This window comes from Castanea sativa, chromosome 11, assembly GCF_040712315.1.
Source record: "Castanea sativa cultivar Marrone di Chiusa Pesio chromosome 11, ASM4071231v1".
NCBI classification, from domain to species: Eukaryota; Viridiplantae; Streptophyta; class Magnoliopsida; order Fagales; family Fagaceae; genus Castanea; species Castanea sativa.
This window is the reverse complement of record NC_134023.1, coordinates 64,598,998-64,618,486: the sequence shown is the minus strand read 5'-3', so window position 1 is coordinate 64,618,486 and position 19,489 is coordinate 64,598,998. Positions and strand designations below refer to the sequence as shown.

At 36.6% G+C, this 19,489-nt stretch overlaps 1 protein-coding gene and 2 long non-coding RNA genes across 3 annotated transcripts; 2 read left to right on the top strand and 1 right to left on the bottom strand.

Moving 5' to 3' along the window:
- The first annotated feature begins 1,895 nt into the window (after positions 1-1,895).
- LOC142617301 (uncharacterized) lies at positions 1,896-9,718 on the top strand. The gene is made up of 3 exons (XR_012840950.1): positions 1,896-1,952; positions 2,034-2,078; positions 9,581-9,718. It is a non-coding gene; the product is annotated as an uncharacterized LOC142617301 (long non-coding RNA).
- A 146-nt stretch (positions 9,719-9,864) lies between these two features.
- On the top strand, positions 9,865-10,746 carry LOC142617300 (uncharacterized). Its single transcript, XR_012840949.1, has 3 exons — positions 9,865-9,990; positions 10,082-10,160; positions 10,318-10,746. It is a non-coding gene; the product is annotated as an uncharacterized LOC142617300 (long non-coding RNA).
- A 1,098-nt stretch (positions 10,747-11,844) lies between these two features.
- On the bottom strand, positions 11,845-17,704 carry LOC142617299 (putative disease resistance RPP13-like protein 1). The gene is made up of 2 exons (XM_075790086.1): positions 13,101-17,704; positions 11,845-12,177 (listed from the first exon to the last, which is right to left on the bottom strand). The coding sequence occupies exon 1, from the start codon at positions 17,429-17,431 to the stop codon at positions 13,157-13,159; it is 4,275 nt and encodes a 1,424-aa protein (XP_075646201.1). The 5' UTR covers positions 17,432-17,704; the 3' UTR covers positions 11,845-12,177; positions 13,101-13,156.
- Between the last annotated feature and the right edge of the window lie 1,785 nt (positions 17,705-19,489).

Sequence of the window (19,489 nt, the reverse complement as noted above, 5' to 3'; positions counted from 1 at the left end):
ATTTCATATGTAATTGTCATAATGATATATCTTTGATTCTAGGACTAAGAGTGTGCATATTTATGAGAAAGGCCTTTGATGTTAATTAGGCAGAGACCACCAAAAAATCATAAATGAAATATCTTTATCTATACTATTATTTAAGGGGCTTCCCCTATTTAGATTCCTCATTTTTTAGTTCAAAAATGCTCTTACACTCCTATGTTTAATAGAGACAAAACTAAAAGACAATCCGGTAAAAATGCAACTCTAACTCCCACTAAAACATTGCCTAAAAAATAGAACCACTCTTCTATTAATTTTCAAATTGATTTATTCACTTATAAATTAAATTTTCAAAATAAAAAAATTATATATATAAAATAAAAAAAACACAGTTTTTTTTTCTACAAAATTGGACCACTAACAAAAAAAAAAAGACTTATCGCACGCGCAAAGCGCGTGTGATGAGGCTAGTTTTTATAAGTGGGTTTTGTAAGTTTGTAACTAATTGAGCTAATCACATTTTGTTTCTTATATAAAAATGGATAGAGAATAAAAAATGTGATGTGGTCATCACTACTACTTTAGCTACTAACATTATTTTTTCTTATGTAAGAATGGAGACAATAATTTCTTATATATTAATTTCACAGAAACTATCTTTTCAATCCTTTCAAATATATATATATATATATATATATATATATATATATATTCAATCCTTAAATTTTCCGTCCTTTTTACTAAACACATATGGTTGAAAATTAAGTTTCTTAAAAAAAAAAAAAAAAAAAGACTGAAAATTGAGAATATTTTATTCTACCACCTTTGTATCCTTTCTATGTTTTTTTATCTTCCCAATCTCTCAATCAAATCAATCTTAAGTTCTTATATAGTACACTTATTCGCACCTCACTCTTTGGATTTGGACACCTATACTCTAACTCTCTCACTAAAACTTAATCGCTTTACACACATTGAGCAGTGATCACCATCTTCCCTTTTTTGTACTTGATGCATAAAAATAAAATTTCTTATACGGTATGGCATAATAATAACTTCCTAGAAACAAAATTTTCTATCCTCTTTATAATTTCTTCTCAACAAAATATAAGAAATTTATATATATTTTGTTCAATCATTCCACCTTTTCATGTCATCTACAAAAACACACATGATATAAAACTCAAGATTTTTTATTTCCACTTACCTTTTTTTTATTCTTCCTACTTTTTCATCATCTTTCCATCCTCTCAACCAAACAAATCCTAAAGGGAAAAGTGTTAGTGCCCAGGGGGTTAGGGTCGAGAATATATTAGAAAATATTTTTATTTTAGATATAAAAATCTAAACTCAAAAGGGAAATATATTAGAGCCTAGGGGGTTAGGGTGGAGGAATATAAAAATATAATTAGTTTAGATGTAAAAGTTTAAACTCAAATATATTTATTTTATTTCGATTTTATTACGTGTACATTAATAATTTACCAAGGAGCTAGATGTCGTTCTTGCTGATGTGGTATGCTTTCTTGGTTATCTGAAGCTACTGTGACACTCCACAAGATTTTATGTCTCAAATTTGAAGTGCTACTTGGCTTTTTAATTCAAGTCAACAATGAATGGAATTTGCATCTTTCTGATATAGTTTTCATCTTAGGTGATGGCCATCATAGCAGATATTATGCTTGTCTGGCTTCCTGCTCCTACTGTTTCCCTCCGCCCACCTCTTGCAGTCAGTGCCGGATCAATTGCTAAGTTTTTCTATGGCTCTCCTGACAATGTGTTTCAGGTAATTGTTTGTGTTATAATTTCTTAACTGTTGTGTGTTTCGGGCTGTTGTTTTGATCCTCAACTTCAACATTATATGAACCTTTTGTAATGTAATCAATTATTTTCTTCTAAAATCCTCCATGCAGGTGGCTTTGGCTGGAACATCTTATTCATTTTTGCAGAGAATAGGTGCAATAGTGGTATGTATTGGATAACTATAAGGATTTTAACTGTAGTTTACAATGAATCAGAAATTTATGGTATATCAATCTCTTTTGCAGCGTAATGGAGCCAAACTATTTGTAGTTGGGACTGGTGCATCTTTGGTAAGAGAAAACCACACGTTTTTTGAAATGCCTTGTATGTAATTTTCTTTCTATTTAGTTGTAATATATTTTCAATTTGTTCTAACCACTTTTGTGCTCTGATGTTGGTGCGGATACAAGATACAAACCCCCCAATTATACACATGTATGGGAGGAAGAGCAAAAAGAAGATGACCCAGCCTGTGACCTTATGAATGGAGCCTGTTAGTTATTGGGCTTGAGATTAAGTAAACCCGAGCATTTAATAATTAGGGTTTTTTTTTTATGCATTTTATTGTTAGCTATTTAAGCACTTTTTCTAATTATTGTAAGATAGTTTTTTTAGAATTATAAAATTATTGTGTTTCTTTCACACTAATGCCAACTCCAGTTTGCTTGGTACTGACTCCAAGCAGCTCATAGGTGCTGACTCCTAGGGTTTATTTTTCTATTTAGTTGTTCCATTGAAATAGTGTGGTTGTCTTACATCAATTTTGGTATCAGACCAGACTTCCGGTCCATACAACACAACCGTAAACAACCACTTGAAAGCAAAACCATCAAAAGAGCAAGCCAACCAAATATGACAGTACCTGTCAAGTTTTTGCCCTATGAAATCTTGAACAAGCCCAAACTAGCCCCTGTAATCCGTATATACCCCCAAGCCCCACATGATTTTTTCACACCCAAGCCAACAGAAAAGCCAACGACGCCTCCCAAGTCGGTGACCACCATCCGTGCCCGCCTCTGATCACAGAACCCACAACCCACAAACCACAAAAAAAAGGAGAAAAAAAAGAGAGAAGGTGACCAATCAACCACTAGCCGCCGAAACCCACAAGATCAACACCCACTGCCCCAAAACCCAACAGCCACCAGCCGTCGAACCCATTATCACCCACAACCGCAGCCGCTTAGGACGCCGACCCACTTCGATGCCAAGACCCAAGATAGCAACTGCCACTCCTCCACGATTCGAGCCGCCGCTATCTTCCCCATCTTTGCGTTGCCACAGTTGTTGATCCGCACGTCCATTGCCGAGCTATCTTTTTTCAGTTTAGAGATTATGTTGTCTTTTTTAGTTTTTGTAGTTTTCTTTTTAGTCTGTAGTTTAAGTTCCTTTTAAGGCCTTTCGTTGCACTTCTTTTTGCCTGTAGTTTCTTAAGTCAGCAGTATATTTTATTATTTTGCAAAAAAAAAAAAAAAAAAGAGAAAGTAGTGCTTGCTGTGGCAACCCATTGCATTGGGCCTTTAAATTGTTCATCCACAGATCATTTTGTCTAATTAGACCCACTCAATTGAGGAGCCAAGTCCATGACTATCAAGTGCAATACATTGGCCACTGACAAGGGTACAATTTTTACTCTCTTTTTGGTGGATTCAATTTTGTCTCATTAAAAAATATTATCTTTATATTTTTTATGTGCATATTCCACCATACTCCACTGGCCTACCCATTTTGTGCTCAAGTTAGCTATTTAGTATTTGTGCTTTCTTTTAATACCCATTTTAAAATTCCAAAAAAAAAAATACCCAATTTATTTGAAATTCCAATTCTCTTTATTAATTGTGGAGCTTATTGGAATTTGACTTTTATTTGGGCTATCTCTCAATATTGTGAACACTGTCACAACTTGATTGCAATTTATTTATTTGATTCATTGATCTAGTCTCTACATGCACTCTTGCTTGATCTTAATTTTACATTGAGAATTGGTCACTTGAATTTTTGGGAATCTCAACTGCATTCATAAATATAGTGTTGCATGCATTTATGTAGTGGTCGCATCATGTCAAACCCTGATCATCAATCCACTTCCGAGCCTAGGTCCTCCTTAGAGCAAACCATAGGAGACCTAGCAAAAAGTGTCCATGATTTTCTGGATAAGGTAGAGCGAATTGAAGCATCTCAAAGAAAGACCATTAACCATGAAGGAGATAACATGCTTAGGCAAAATAACCACGGTTACTTTAATAGGGCTCCAAACTTTGAACATGATCACTATAATCACAATGACCTTAGGGATTATGATGATAGGATATCTAAGGAAAAGATAGAAGCACCCACCTTTGATGGCTGCCTAGACCTATAGGTTTTTACTGATTGGTTACTTCAAATGGAGAAATTCTTTAACTATTACCATTGGGCTGAGAATAAGAAAGTGAGGTATGCCAGGATGAAGTTAATTGGGAGAGCCGATCTTTTCTATGAGGACCTTGAGGAACCCTTAAGCGACGACGTGAGCCCCCCATTATTGATTGACTTGAGATGAAGGATGCACTCTCGAGGAATTATCTTCCTCCAACTTATAGGAGCTCCCTCCTTGAGGAATGGGATCGCCTAAAACAAGGCACTACTCCTGTGACTAAATACATAGAGAAATTCGAGGAATTCAAGAGGTGAATTCAGATAGTTAAGGAAGAGGTTGTCACACTCAATAGGTTCAAGAAGGGTTTAAATGCTAACCTATTAGGCGAGATTATCACCCGATGAGTCACTACCTTAGGAAAAGCATATGACCTTGCTAGGAATTGTGAATTAGCATCCAAATCCATCTTTAGGTGACGTTCTGAGCTCCGGAGTGTTCCTACCAACCGTCAACCTTTTGGTAGCAAATCTAGACTTGCCTTACCCCCTAAGGTCAACCCCAATAGCATCCCAATAGAAAAAGAGGACCAGGGAAAATGTGCGATCAATGAGCCCTCAAGATTAGGTTCTTGCCTTCAATGCTTCAAATGCAATGGGGTTGGACATATCGTAGCTAGATGTCCCTCTAGGACCCTTGTCATTTAAGAGGATGATGAAAAGGTAGAAGATGTTGAGGAGCTAGTGTATGATCCAAATGTTGACGAAGTCCAAGATGTTGAGGTAGATGTTGATGAAAACCTAGCTATCTCGCGTGCATTAAAGCCATTTCTCTCTAGGTTGATGATTCCAAGGTTGTCTTTGGTGCCCCTAGAGTGAATGTGGTAAGGTGTGCTTTGGCAGAACAGAGAGACACTGATGATTAGCAAAGGAGTGCCATCTTCCAAACTTACACTAAGTGTGGTGACAAAACTTGCAAGGTTATTATAGATTATAGGAGTTGCATTCATGCAGTGTCCTCTAACATTTTTTCCCACCTAGGCTTCAAATTAATCCCACACCCTAACCCATATAAAGTTTCTTGGGTGGATACTTCCTCCATAGCCATAAAAGAAAGATGAGTTGTCCCACTTCAATTTCTCACCTACAAGGTTGAAATATAGTGTGTCGTAATTCACATAGATGTAGGGCATATTATCTTAGGTAGACCTTGGCTTTATGATTTGGATGTCATCCTTCATGGGCGATCCAATTCTTGCTCATTTATGTTTGAAGGTAAGAAGATTGTGCTTAATCCTTTGAAACCCAAGCCAATCGACGTGAGCAAGAAGACAAAAGCACCAAAGGCGAAAGGCCTGAACATCATAAGCCCAAAGGCATTTGAAAGGGTAGCAGTTCAAGAATCCAGTCTTAGTTTCCAGGGAACTTCATGGAGAGACCCGTGAGGAGCAACCTGAGGACGTGAAGTCAGTGCTCCAAGAATTTAAGGATGTGTTCCCTGAGGAATCATTTACCGCCCATGCGTGACATACAACAAGCCAGAGACTTTGTGCCCGGAGTGACCCTACCTAACTTGCCTCACTATAGGATGAGTCCTGCAGAACATGCTGAGTTGCAAAGGCAGGTAGAAGAACTACTTAGGAAGGGTTTTGTTCATGAAAGCATGAGTCCTTGTGCAGTCCCTACACTCTTAACTGCAAAGGAAGATGGAACTTGGAGGATGTGTGTTGATAGTCGTGTCATCAACAAGATCACTGTGAAATATCATTTTCCTATCCCTCGGTTGGATGACATGTTGGATATGATGGCTGGGGCAACAATCTTCTCCAAGATAGACTTGAAAAATGGCTATTACCAAATTAGGGTTCGTCCTGGTGATGAGTGGAAAACTGCCTTCAAGACGAAAGATGGTTTATATGAGTGGAAGGTTATGCCTTTTGGATTGTCCAATGCTCCTAGTACCTTTATGAAAGTGATGACTCAAGTGCTCAAGCCTTTTATGGGGAAATTCTTGGTTGTGTACTTTGAGGACATCCTCATCTATAGTAAGTCTAGGGAGCAATACTTAGACCACCTAACTCAAGTTTGTACTACCTTTAGGAAGGAGAGTTTATATGGTAACCTCAAGAAGTGCTATTTCTTTACTGATAAAGTCGTCTTCATAGGTTTCATAGTCTCCTCGAAGGGAGTTTCTGCTGACCCCAAAAGGTTCAAGAGATTGTGGATTTGCCAGAGCCCAAAAATATCCATGAAATTCGAAACTTTCATGGGCTTGCTTCCTTTTATGGCCGCTTCATCAAAAGGTTTAGTACCATTATGTCCACCATCACTGATTGCATGAAACAAGGGGAGTTTATTTAGACAAAGGCTGCTACTAAGGCTTTCAATGAGGTAAAACAAAAGATGATTGAGGCACCTGTCATGCGTCTCCCTGATTTTACCAAGCCTTTTGAAGTGGAATATGATGCCTCGGGTATTGGTATAAGGGGAGTACTTAGTCAAGAGCACCACCCAATTGCTTATTTTAGTGAGAAGTTGAATGGTGCTAAGCAAAAGTACTCCACATATGACAAAGAATTTTATGTCATTATTTGAGCTCTTTGGCATTGGCGTCATTACTTGTTGTCTTGAGAATTTATTATCTACTCTGATCATGAAGCCTTGTGCTATCTCTATTCCCAAAAGAAGCTGAATTTTAGGCATGGAAGTTGGGTTGAATTTCTGCAACGCTACTACTTTGTGGTGAAACATAGGGCGGGAGTTGAGAATAAGGCTGCTGATGCACTAAGTTAAAGGGTGTCTTTGCTATCAGTCATAAGTGTCAAGGTCACTGAGTTTGAATGACTCAAGGATGACTATGAGTCATGCCTAGATTTTGGGGAGCTCTACACTAGCCTAAGTAATGCCTCACGGCCAATCCTGGATGATTATACCCTTCAAGATGGTTACTTGTTCAAGGCCAACAAGTTATGTATCCCTTGGTCTTCGGTGAGAGATTTCCTAGTTTGGGAGATACATGCGGGAGGCCTTGCAGGTTATTTTGGCTAAGAAAAAACAATTAAGGAAGTGGACGTCAATTCTATTGGCCTGGTCTTAAGGGGCCGTTGCCAAGATAGTTGGTTAATGTCGTACATGTCAACTAACCAAACATCGCAAACAAAACATTGGCCTGTACATGCCTCTACCTGTGCCAGATCGCCCATGGTAGGGTGTAAGTATGGACTTTGTGTTAGGTTTACCCTGCACCTTTAGGAAGCATGATTCTATTTTAGTAGTTGTTGATCGCTTCTCTAAGACGGCTCATTTCCTACTGTGTTCTAAAACCTCTAATGCTTCTAAGATTGCAAAGCTCTACTTTGATGAGATTCTCAAACTTTATGGTCTTCTCAAAACCATAGTGTCTGATAGGGATGTTTGCTTCATGAGTTATTTTTGGAAGACCTTGTGGCATTTAGTAGGCACCATATTGAAATTTTTCACAGCTTTTCATCCTCAAACTGATAGTCAAATTGAGGTGGTTAATTGTAGTCTAGGCAATCTCCTTCGGTGTCTAGTGGGTGAAGCCAATCCGAATTGGCACTCAATTCTTCCTATAGCCCAACTTGCATATAATTGCTCTGTCAATAGGTTTATAGGCGCTAGTCCTTTTGAAGTTATGCATGGATATACACCTAGGAAGCCCTTAGATCTTTTGCCCATGTCCCCATATGTTTGGATTTCTGAATCTGCCAAGGCATTTGCACGACATATTCATGATTTGCACAATGAGATTCACAAAAAAATTTAGGTAAATAATTCTCAATATAAAATTCATGCTAACACTCATCGGCATCATGCAGAGTTTCAAGTAGGGGATTATGTCATGATTCGGATTCGACCTAAACGGTTTCCCTCTGGGATCGTTAAGAAATTGCAGGCTCGTAGTGCCGGTCCATTTAAGGTATTGAAACGAACGGGCCCAAATGCATATATCATTGACCTTCCTCATGATTATGGTATTAGCTCCTCCTTTAATATTGAGGATCTAGTTACTTATAAAAGCCCTACAGCTATTCTTGATACCCCTTTTGATGAGCCTTTGCTTGATCCTATTGATGCCCCTATTCCTACCCTTTTACCTTTAAATCTGCCCTATGCACATAAAGAATCTATTGATGCTATTTTAGATGAGCAGATTGTTTCTACTAGGGATGGAGGAGTTCACCGTTTCCTAGTTCGGTGGTGAGAGAGACCAAATTCTGATTGCACATGGATTACTCGAGATGAGCTACAACGATTGGATCCTAACTTGCTGGAGTACTATTAGAGCTCTTTAGATTTCCACTCAACGGGGTCGAGTTCTTCTCACCCAGAGAGAGTTGATGCGGACACAAGATACAAGCCCCCAATTATACGCATGTATGGGAGGAAGAGCAAAAAGAAGACGGCCCAACCTATGAACTTATGGATGGAGCCTATTAGTTATTGAGCTTGAGATTAAGCAAGCCCGAGCATTTAATAATTAGGGTTTCTTTATGCATTTTATAGTTAGCTATTTAAGCAATTTTTTTGATTATTGTAAGACAGTTTTTTGAGAATTATAAAATTATTGTGTTTCTTTCACACTAGTGCCGACTCCAATTTGCTTAGTGCTGACTCCAAGCAGCCCGGTGCTGACTTCTAGGGTTTTTTTTTTTTAATTGTTCCATTGTAATAGTGTGATTGTCCTATGTCAGTTGTCCATCAAAAGGGAATTTCCATAGTTTGTTGCCATCTACAATAACCATACTTTATGAATTAGAGAAGTCCTAGCATGGGTGCTTCCTAATTCCTAAAGCACATTTTATTTATCCTATCTTTATTTTGTATATTCTTTGTGGAAAACATAATAGAAGTATATAACTTCAGATACTAATTCACAATTAGATACACCTGGTTTGAGAACTGGAAACATAGTGCACCAAGGCTATTTCAAGAAATGTAGTTAAGTAATTGTGTGCAAATTGTTTTTATAGGGTTTTGGATTTGATGACAGTTGATAAACAGGCTTTGATATGTTTTATGTAATGAGGTGTCCAAAATGCAGTGTGTTGTGTTATGTTATTTATAAGATTGCTTTTATGTGGTAGAAAATAAAGGCTGCATGTCAAAGTTCTATTTGTTAGAATAATGGTTAAATAATTTTATTCTCCTTTCTCTAATAACTTAAGATTTGGAGATAAGTGATAATTTATTACGGTATCAAAGTAAGTAATTTAGAGTTCAAACCCTATCTCCACTATACTTCCCATTTAAAAATATAAATTCTCACATGCTGGGCTCCATTTATTAACAGTAAATGCTTAAGCGTTTGGGATAGTAGTAATTTATCATTAACTATCATTTTTTTTTTTTTGGTTTAGGGCTCATGATATCACTATCTATTTGATGTCATACGACTAATAGCAGCATTTTTCAGGTTGGTACAGGGATAACAAATTTGTTGATCAATGCACGAAAGGCTATTGATAAATCCTTCGCTGGTGAAGCAGAGGATGTGCCTGTATTATCAGCCAGTGTTGCATATGGTGTTTATATGGCAGTTTCTAGTAACCTAAGGAACGCGGGTTTATTTGCAACCACATCATAACATAATAATACTCAAGTCATGAAAAGGTGAGGCTAGTAATAGCTGATCATCATCTGTATGTACAGACAATAGTCAGTTTACGGGACAAATTATATGCTTTCTTTGTTTAACAGGTACCAAGTTCTTGCTGGAATTATTGAACAACGAATCCTAGAGCCCTTTCTGCATCAACACAAGATTATTCTGGGTGCTATTTGCTTTGTTGTTCGAACTGGCAACACGTTCTTGGGGTCATTGATGTAAGATTTGAGATCTCCTAGGGTGTCAGATGTCAATTTTTCATATTTCTTCTTTTCACTTCTCAAGTTCTTATATACATTCTGCAAACAGGTGGATGGATTATGCACGCTGGACTGGAATCCAAAAGATACGGGAGTAGAGGCTGGAAAATATCATTTTCATCATTATTGTAAGTAATTTTCATATTTGAATAGTTTTTTTTTTTTTTTGGGTGCAATTGCAGAGGATGATAGTAGATCAATTCGGGTTCTTTGGTTTTGTACATTCTGTATTTGTTTTATGAAATCAGAAGTGTGGATGTAAATATATTATAATGAATGTTATAGGCACCTAGAATTTCCCCACGTGTCGCGGTCACCTGTGGACAACTGCACAAAAATCCAACTACAAATTGAGTCGCATTCATGTTAGACAATTGGTGTTGGTGCCATTCTAATGGTGTGGTATGAACTGAGCAGGCATTGACAACAGGGTGGCTAAAATAAATTCTATTCGGAATTCTATTTGTTATATTTGTAGTGGTTAAAGAATGCATTCTAGCGTTTGCCTTGGAGTGTTGGAGGGCAAAGCAGTGTAACAGCTTTGTTAATGTGAATTTATTAATTGTTAAGTAAATTTTATTTGGCTCCCTTTGTGGCACTTGAGTTTCAATATGAAGCATAATCCATGTTATGGTTGCCCTCTTCCTCCATTCCTCAAATTTCAAGCAAAATTTTCATTATGCAAAATAGCATCCATCCATGTTTTGGTTTTAATTGATATTATGCCAAGTAGCCCTGCCTGTCCTTCATGCACCTCAGTTAAAAGAACAATGTCCCTTCCAGGACTTCAGCTGTTATTTATCTTTTAAAGCTCCTATACTCATACTTTATGGCTTTATTTTGCGCAGTATTTTTTGTTTGAAGACATTTTGCTCCATGTATTTAAATAACTCTAAAAGTATCTGCAATCAAATAAATTCCTTAGAGGCAAATAGTCTATTTTGGTCCTTGCATTTTGGTCATTGGCAAATTGATCGCCTACTATCAACTCACTAATAAAAATTGATTACTACTAAAATGTATAAAAATTGATTACTACTAAAATGTAAGGACTTAATTGACAATGACCCCAAAATGGTATTTTTCCTTCTTTTAATTTGAAAATTGTACTTCAAAAAGTTGGGGTCATTTTTTAATCTTTTTTTTTTATACGATAAGATATTAAACCTATGATATTCGTTCCATAATGACTGTTTTTTATTGTTAAGCTAAATATGCTAATTGATTTATTTTCAGTGTAAATCAATACGCAGGTTCTTATTAACTCAACTAATAAAGTTTCTCATTATCAAGTAAGAGACATTTTTTTTTCTCTTAACATTAAGAGAGGCATCTGTTAAGTCCTATGTACACCTAGTTACGTGAACTTGTACTTTTATGCAAAGAACATTGCAAAACCGCTCACAAAGAACAATTGGCTAGATAATATTCAGTATTGTTTTCTCCATTAATGCATCCTTTGGTTGTAGACTCGCTGAGAAAACAGTAGATAGAGAGGAAATGGATAAAAATAAAGGAAAAAGAAATTGTCCACCAATATTGCAGAGTAGAGTTTCAGCAATGCATCCTCACTTGATGTGAAATCAATACAAAGAGGAAGAGAATAAAAATAACGCCAAAAAAAATTGGCATCAATATTGCAGAATAGAGTTAACAGTCCAAAAATATTTAGGAAACAAATTGTAAAAGGCCATGACCACTTTTGAAGATTTCAGATGTTAGCAATGTTAGAAAAAAGAGAGAGAAAAGAGAAAATTGACATGGAGATTTATGTGGTTTGAAAATATGCCTACATCCGCCAAAGTATGCCGTGGGAAAATTCACTATTAAAGAAAAATAAAGGGTTTACAATAAATTTATAGTGCCTCTAGAAAAGCCCAAAACCAGGACACTGAATTTCCCAATGAAGGGGTAAACAAAGCCACGTTGGGCCTCACGGCCTCCACTTAGTTGCGCTCTGCTACACTCCACTCATGAGGCCTCTAGACTAGAGACCGATGCTACTTTTTTATTCAGAATATGAGCCACTATCTCTAACAGACATAGTAAAGACAGTAAACTAACAACAACAAGACAAAAACAAATATTCCTTCCACACACAGCACTTGGAAAGTTGAAACGAATTGCATCAGCCTTTCGAACTATCTGCAAGCATCAAAGACAGTAAGATCCATCAGTGATGTACCTAAAGGGCAAGAAGTCCTACCAGAATTCCTCTGTTGTAATGAAAACTTGGAAAAAAATTGTTTCAACAAGAAATATTTGTATCTGTATCTACTTTCTAGTAATGCAGATATGCAGCAATCCTATATTAGACAGTTGCCAAGGTTATTATGTGACGCTTCACATAGGTTATGGCACCATATATAAAGAATTAGTTAGACTAAAGAGTATATACACTGCCATCAAATTAGAAGGAGAAAGTAAAACGACAATATCCAATTATCCATTGAACTTTGAACAATAACTTGATGTAGGGTAGTAGTAGTTATGTCAGAAAAGAAATCTGCTTAGGTTCTGCATGATAGATAAGAATTTAAGAACCATTAACCCTAGATGAGAAGCTGATGTGAAAACCCAATAACTGGATGAGATTTTATGAAGTAAAATCATCATCAATAACAGTCTGGAGTTGATAGCCTCTAAATGGTAAAATTCAAGACCCCAATTTCATTGCTTAGGACATAGTGAAACTACATGACATAAAGATTGAGTTAGTTTTCTCATTGACAATATTCTAAAAAATGCAATGAATCTGTAATGGTGGTTAATTTATTTCCTTTATGTCCAGGCATATGCCAAAACCTATGTGTAAGTATAAAATGAAAATAAGTTAGTGATGCAAACTATAAAACCAGAGGTGGCTATGGCAGGTTCCTAAATATAGTAAGGTATATACTGCAAAAAGCATGTAAGAGGTTATCACAGAACTCAGCTTTGGTTCTCATTTTGTTACTGTGCTGGGTTTACCTGGCTAAATATACAAAATATTGAACACTGTCCTATAAAAATTTTGGACATGTATGCTGTGTAAACATATAAATTTGGAGATTTAATAAATGACTTACCTAGATGTCAATGCAAAGCGAAAGTTGAACATCCTCTTGTTTGCAAAATCAGGAATTCACCTGTTGAGCTGTGTTGTGAATGAATCTGTTGTCACTGTTTCATGGATGAATTTGTTGTCAATCAAAACACAAGGGATGTGAGCTATCTTGGACCACTCTTGTCCTTTCTCGTTATTGCAATGTTGACTTAGCAGAGGACAATTACGGATTTCAAGTTGTGTAAGTGAGGGAGGCAGGCCCTCCTTTGGTAAGGATGTGAGCTTTAGGCAATTATAGATCTTTAGTTGGTTTAAAGATGTGAGGTTTTGAAACCCCTTGGGGGACAGACATTCCAGGTTTTTAAAATATGAAATGCATAGAATTGAGAGAGAGTTTGGCAGCAGCATCATGACCCCATTCTCCCTCTCACCAGGAAAGGAATCAACATCTAGACATTCACCATGAATGGAGAGTTTTATAAGAGACGTGAGTTGTTGCAACCCCCACTCAAACATTGGTTTGTAGACCTTCAGGTCAATCATATTAAGTTCTATTAGGTTGGTAGGTAAACCCTCTTGTGGAGAGGGCAGACTGTCTAGACGGTTAGATATATCCAATTTTTGAAGAGAAGTGAGGTTGCGCATACCGTTAGGTAAGGCCTTGAGATTCTTACAGTTTTTGATCCCGAGAACTCTCAGGTTTGAAGGCAACCCTGCTGCTGGAAAGGAAGAAAAACTTTGACACCAAAAAATTTGAAACTGGCGAAGTTTGCTGAGGTTGTGTAGGTCCTCCGGCAAGGATCTAAGGCCATGGCAATTCCAAATCTTAATGCATTCAAGGGATGTGTTCTGGTGCAACCTCTCTGCTATTTTCTGCAGCTTTGAGATTGATTGAATCTCAAGGTATTGAAGTGCTGCTGGCAATTTACCTGTTGATGACAAACACATGAGCTTTGGGCAATCCCTCAGAAGGAGGTGTGTAAGCGTGGCAGGTAACTTGCCACTTGAAGTTAAGGTTGTGAGAGATTGACATGATTTGATGTCTAAGTACTGAAGATGAGTTTTGCTTCTGTTGTTGATATCCTCATCATGCATCACTGAAGAAGAGGAAGAACCCTCTCCCTCGTCTAGCACACACTGCAAATTCATACAATGAGATATCTCCAACCTTTTTAGAGTTGTTGGTAGCTGTCCTCTGGCAATGGACTTCAAAGAATCACAACGAACAACACACAACCGCTCAAGACATGCATTTTCTCTGCTCTGCAATGTTCCCTCTGGTAGTAATGATTTCAGACCACTGCAGCTTTTTATTTGAATTACTTTCAGCATAGATGGAAAACCAGATGCTGGAAAGGAAACTAGTGTTGGGCAGTCTTCAATAGACAGCTCTCGTAGGAATTTGAGTCTGTGCAACCCTTTAGGTATTTTCTCCCACAAAGTTGTGAGCTTTTCAGAATCAACAATCTTCAAATATTCTACTTTACTTACTCCATGCATTAACCCTGCTGTTACATGTCCAAACTCTGAAATTTTTGAAAAAACCATGGAGTATGGTGAGCCAAAGCCAACTGAACTTTCACACTCCACTCTTTTGCATCCCTCAATTACTAATACACACAGCATTGGTAAGTTTGAAACTGAAACTACCAAATTCCAACATCCATGAATCACAAGCTTTTTTAATGAAGGAAGATGGTCTGGCAATTTTCTCACCAGATTATGGCATCTTATGATTGAAAGCTTACTCAAGCAAGCAAATGCTTCATTAACTCCAAGAGGAATCCAGTTTTCCCATCTTGGCATATCCTCAAAATGTAAAGTCTCCAAGGATTGAAAAGGTCTCGAGCAACTTTCCCCATAAAACTCTCGGCCAACACTCTTCACTCCAGCCATTCCTTTAATGAGAAGATCTTTGAGAAAGGGTAGTTGCCCAACTGGTGGCAAGGAATTGCAGTTCTCACAATTTTCAAACCTTAGGAGCACTAAATTAGAAAATGAAGGATCTCCTATCCAAGTTGGGAATTTTGTTCCACCATAGCACTTCACAGTAAGCTCTTTCAACTTCACATTAGGCTGTAGCATGTTAAGTACTTCCAACTGGGTTTCTTCATCTTGTGATTCATTAAGGTTGCTACTCCATTCCATCACAACTTCATTAAGGTCTTGCTTACCATATAAATAACTGTCTCTTGCCTCCTGAGCTTTAGTTACATTCTCCAATTTTGAGATGCAGAGTGTCCCTCGAAGATGCACCAAGGGCCCTAGCTCTCTTATTACACAGAAACTATCTGCTTTGCCCACAACAAAGTTGGACAATGTTTGGAGACTAGTCAAATTACCTATGCTTAGAGGCATTCCTTCCAATAAATTTGATCCAAAAATATTCAAATGACGCAGGTTGAACAGTTTACCAAAATCAGGAGGCAAGAACTTTAAAGAAGAGCAATTTTCTAATAGCAATGTTTGTAAATTGTAAAGAGTGCTTATTGATGCAGGCAAGCTTCTGAGTTGTGTGCGAGAAAGATCAAGGTACCGCAAATGCTTGAGATCACCAATTGTTTCTGGTAGATAAACTATGCGATATCCACTCAAAGAAAGCACCCTTAGGTTTTGTAATTTAGGCAGCAATTGATTAATAATGAGATAAGACAGATAGGAGTACCCAACATATGGTGCCATTAGTGGTAGGAAGGTCCGCAAATGCTTGAATTCAGAAATTGCCTCAAACTTCTTAGCTCCATCATATCTGCTACCAACAAAAGATAAATGGCGAGCTTTACTGGAAACTTTGCTTCGCTCGTTGCCCTCCAGTTTAGTCTCCAACCTAAAGTAGCTTATTCCTGCAACCCATTGAGCTAAATCACTTATGAGGTCGTGCATCACGAATCGTGATTTATTACTGCTTGACTGCTGAAAAAATGACCTTGACAGTAGATCACGAAAGTACTCTCCACCTAAATCTTCCATTGGCTTATCACCTTCTGCTTGATAAATCAAACCTTCTGCCATCCAAAGCAGGATCAGTTGCTTCTCTTCAAATTCATAGTCCCTTGGGAATAATGAACAATAAGCGAAGCACCTCTTTAAATGATGAGGCAGATGGTGGTAGCTCAATCTTAATATGGGAAATATGTCACTTCCCATGTTTGATGAACTCCACAATTTGCTATTCATTATATCCTCCCACTCATCTAACTCTTTACCACGGAAAAGGCCACCAAGAGTCCTTGCTGCCAAAGGCAGTCCCCTGCACCTTTCAAGAATTTTCTCATGAATTAGGCCTGAATTCCCAGGTCTACCAACATTTTCATTCATCAAGGAATGCTGGACAAATATTGCCCAGCAATCATTGTCGGATATGAAATCCAGATTATAAGACTGAACTGCTCCCATCACCTTTCCAACACTTACATTTCGTGTTGTCACGATTATTCGACTCCCTGCTGCTCCAGCCCTGAAAGGAGGTAGCAGTGCTTCCCACAGGTCATAATTCTCATTCCAAAGATCATCTAAAACAAGCAAGAACTTTTTACCCTCTAATTCACTTGCCAGCTTCACCTGAACTTCATTCAACTCTTTGAGATGGCAGGGTTGGGAAGTGACTGATTCAAGAAGAGCTTTTGTTACCATCATAACATCAAAGTCATCAGATACACAGATCCAGGCTCTTGGATTGAAATGATTAACTTCTTCATCATTGTACACAAGCCTAGCAAGTGTTGTCTTACCAACCCCAGCCATACCAACAATAGAGATAACGTGAAAATTAGCATCATCAGTTTGCTCATCATTTAAAATGAGTTCTATTATCTTCTTTCTATCTTCATCTCTGCCTATCACAGGTCCATATGGCACACTTGTGCTGGATGGCCTTTTCCATATCTTTACAGACATACCACCATCTTTCAACCCAAGTCTGTCTTTTTGTTCAGTTATTTCTTTTAATCGTTTACTGATTTTTTCAATCTCAAACTTCATCTTAAGGTTGAATTTAACTGCACTAGGAGTAAAACGAGTAGGGACTAAGCTTCTAACCATACTTGCTGGGCTACCAGACTCAGGTTCTGCCTTCCACTTGCGCTGCATAGCTTCAATGGCAAAATCATCAAATAAGTCTTCAAGATCATAAGCCAAATCTCTGATATCTTCCAGCCATTGCTTCACATCCGCATCTGTCAGTTGCTTCTCCTCAGCATCTTTAAGAACCATCTGAATTGCCAACAGGGTTTGCCTCCATTTCTCCAGCTTCTTCTTGACACTTTCCCTGAACACCAAGCTAATCAACTCACGGGGTGCCAACCTATCAAACAGCACTTGAAGAAATGCTCCAAGAAACACCTCTGACAACATGGTCTCAGTTATAAGACAAGAAAGGAATCTGGGTTCTGAATTATGATGGAAAAGAAAGGAAGGGATAAAAAATGGCTTGCTTCTTTGATAGCTTGTTGTGCAGTTTGCAATTTGGTTATGGTTTAGAACTTGCACCGTAAACTCAAAAAGATAGAGAATGGTTGGTAGTAAAGGATGCCAAGTTGGTTCATTACTAGTTTTAAGAGTTCAGCCTTTTTCCAGTTAATTGCTATAGCATGGTATCTGAATGGGAAAAATTCAATGAATTAGCATGAACCAATTGTCATATGGGATATAGACTTAAGATGGATATTAGAGACTTCACATTGGTTAGGTGGGAACCTTTTATTTTTTATTTTTAAGAATCAAGTAGGTGTGAACTTAATTCAATAAGAATATATTACTAATTAACAAGTCAATGCTATAACGGAAAGTCCAAGTAAACGAGAGCAATGCCAAGAACCTGCATAGCTTGACTTGTCAACGAGTGAAACGTGGTTTCAGCAGGATGGTGGAAATCTCCATTCAAAGCTTTTGTACCAAAACGAATTGTCTCGTAAAGTAAAAGATCCATTGTAATTGGGAGTGTGATGTGCCATGTAAAGGATACATTGAGTACGATTAGCAAAAGTTTATTTAGTTGAAACTAAACTTTTTTTTTTATTGAAAGTACTATTGTAGATAAAATTAAAAAGTTGTTAAAATTGTATAGTGAGACTCATAAATAATACCGATAAGTGCAATGAGGCCATAAATAGTAGTAAAAATAGGTTAAATAGTAACAAAAATTGACTTTTTAAGCTAATACTGAAGCATGTGAAATATGATAAAAGAAAAATGTTAAAGTTAAGTTATTAACATTTTTATGGGTTATTTGTTGTGGAATGAAAGATTTAGGTTCAAATATCTTTTATATCAAAAATTAATTATTATTTTGATACGATGATAAAAAAAAATAATTATTTTGAAATTGATATCATAAATTCTTTCTGTCGGATTAATAAAAAAAATTATTATAGAAGGTTTAGAGGACATTATATGTTCAAATCTATAGTCACTACAAATAATTAAAAAATTACAATAAAAAGTATACGAATTACTGTAAAATGGTTGTGATTGGTGTCACTATAATAATATAATTAATAATGGAAAATATTAAAGTTACAAAAAATTTTATTACAAATAACTTATAAATTGATATGACAAGAAATGTGATTAGTATTATTTCGACAAATAATAAATAAATATTTGAATTACCTTTTGATGAGTGATCACGCTATAGTTTCATAATAAAATAATTTGAATGAAGTTTTCTCTATAAACTATGTATAATTTTAAGTTTTTGACTTTGTGGTATACAGTATCATTAACATTTTTGGGAATTAATTTTAGTTATAATATGTGTCACTAAGAAGAGAAAGAAATTAGGACACGTAAATTGTTTAGAATGATATATTTATATATTTAGTATTTAAAACATAGAAAAATATTGCTCAAATGAATTCAAAATTTGAAGTCACAATCATTTAATTATTGCAGCTAAATTAAGTGCTAAATAAATTTGCTTTTGTTTTGTTTTGTTTTTTTTTCTTTCTTTCTTTGAGATAGTTACAATTTATCGCTGACCTTGCAGCATTTCCTCTATAATTTTTTACTATCAATTTGGATATGCATATGTGGTGAAACAACGTAGTCTTAAAAATAGGAAGGTTATTTTAAATGATGCAAGGTTGCAAAATATTTAATTTAAAGCTAAAAAAAAATTAAATTAAGTGGTAAATTGTTTTTCCAAACCATGTGTAATATCATAATTGTCAAAATCCCAATTTGGATCTTACGATCCTACGATTTTAAGATCCCACCTACCCAAAACGATCCAGTTCTTTCAAGGATCTTTGCGATCGTTCAGGATTAGTAGGATTGTATGATTCTAATGATTTCAAACGACCTTGGTTTCTTGTAATCTTCTTTAACTTAACAGAAGACTCAGTTGAACCCAAAATGATAAATAAAATCCTAATAGACCAAGTTTTTCCACTCCAATGTAAAGAGAGTGTT

Bases quoted from the DNA above. Each gene is read 5' to 3' on its own strand.
- LOC142617299 (XM_075790086.1), bottom strand. From the start codon at position 17,431: ATGTTGTCAGAGGTGTTTCTTGGAGCATTTCTTCAAGTGCTGTTTGAT.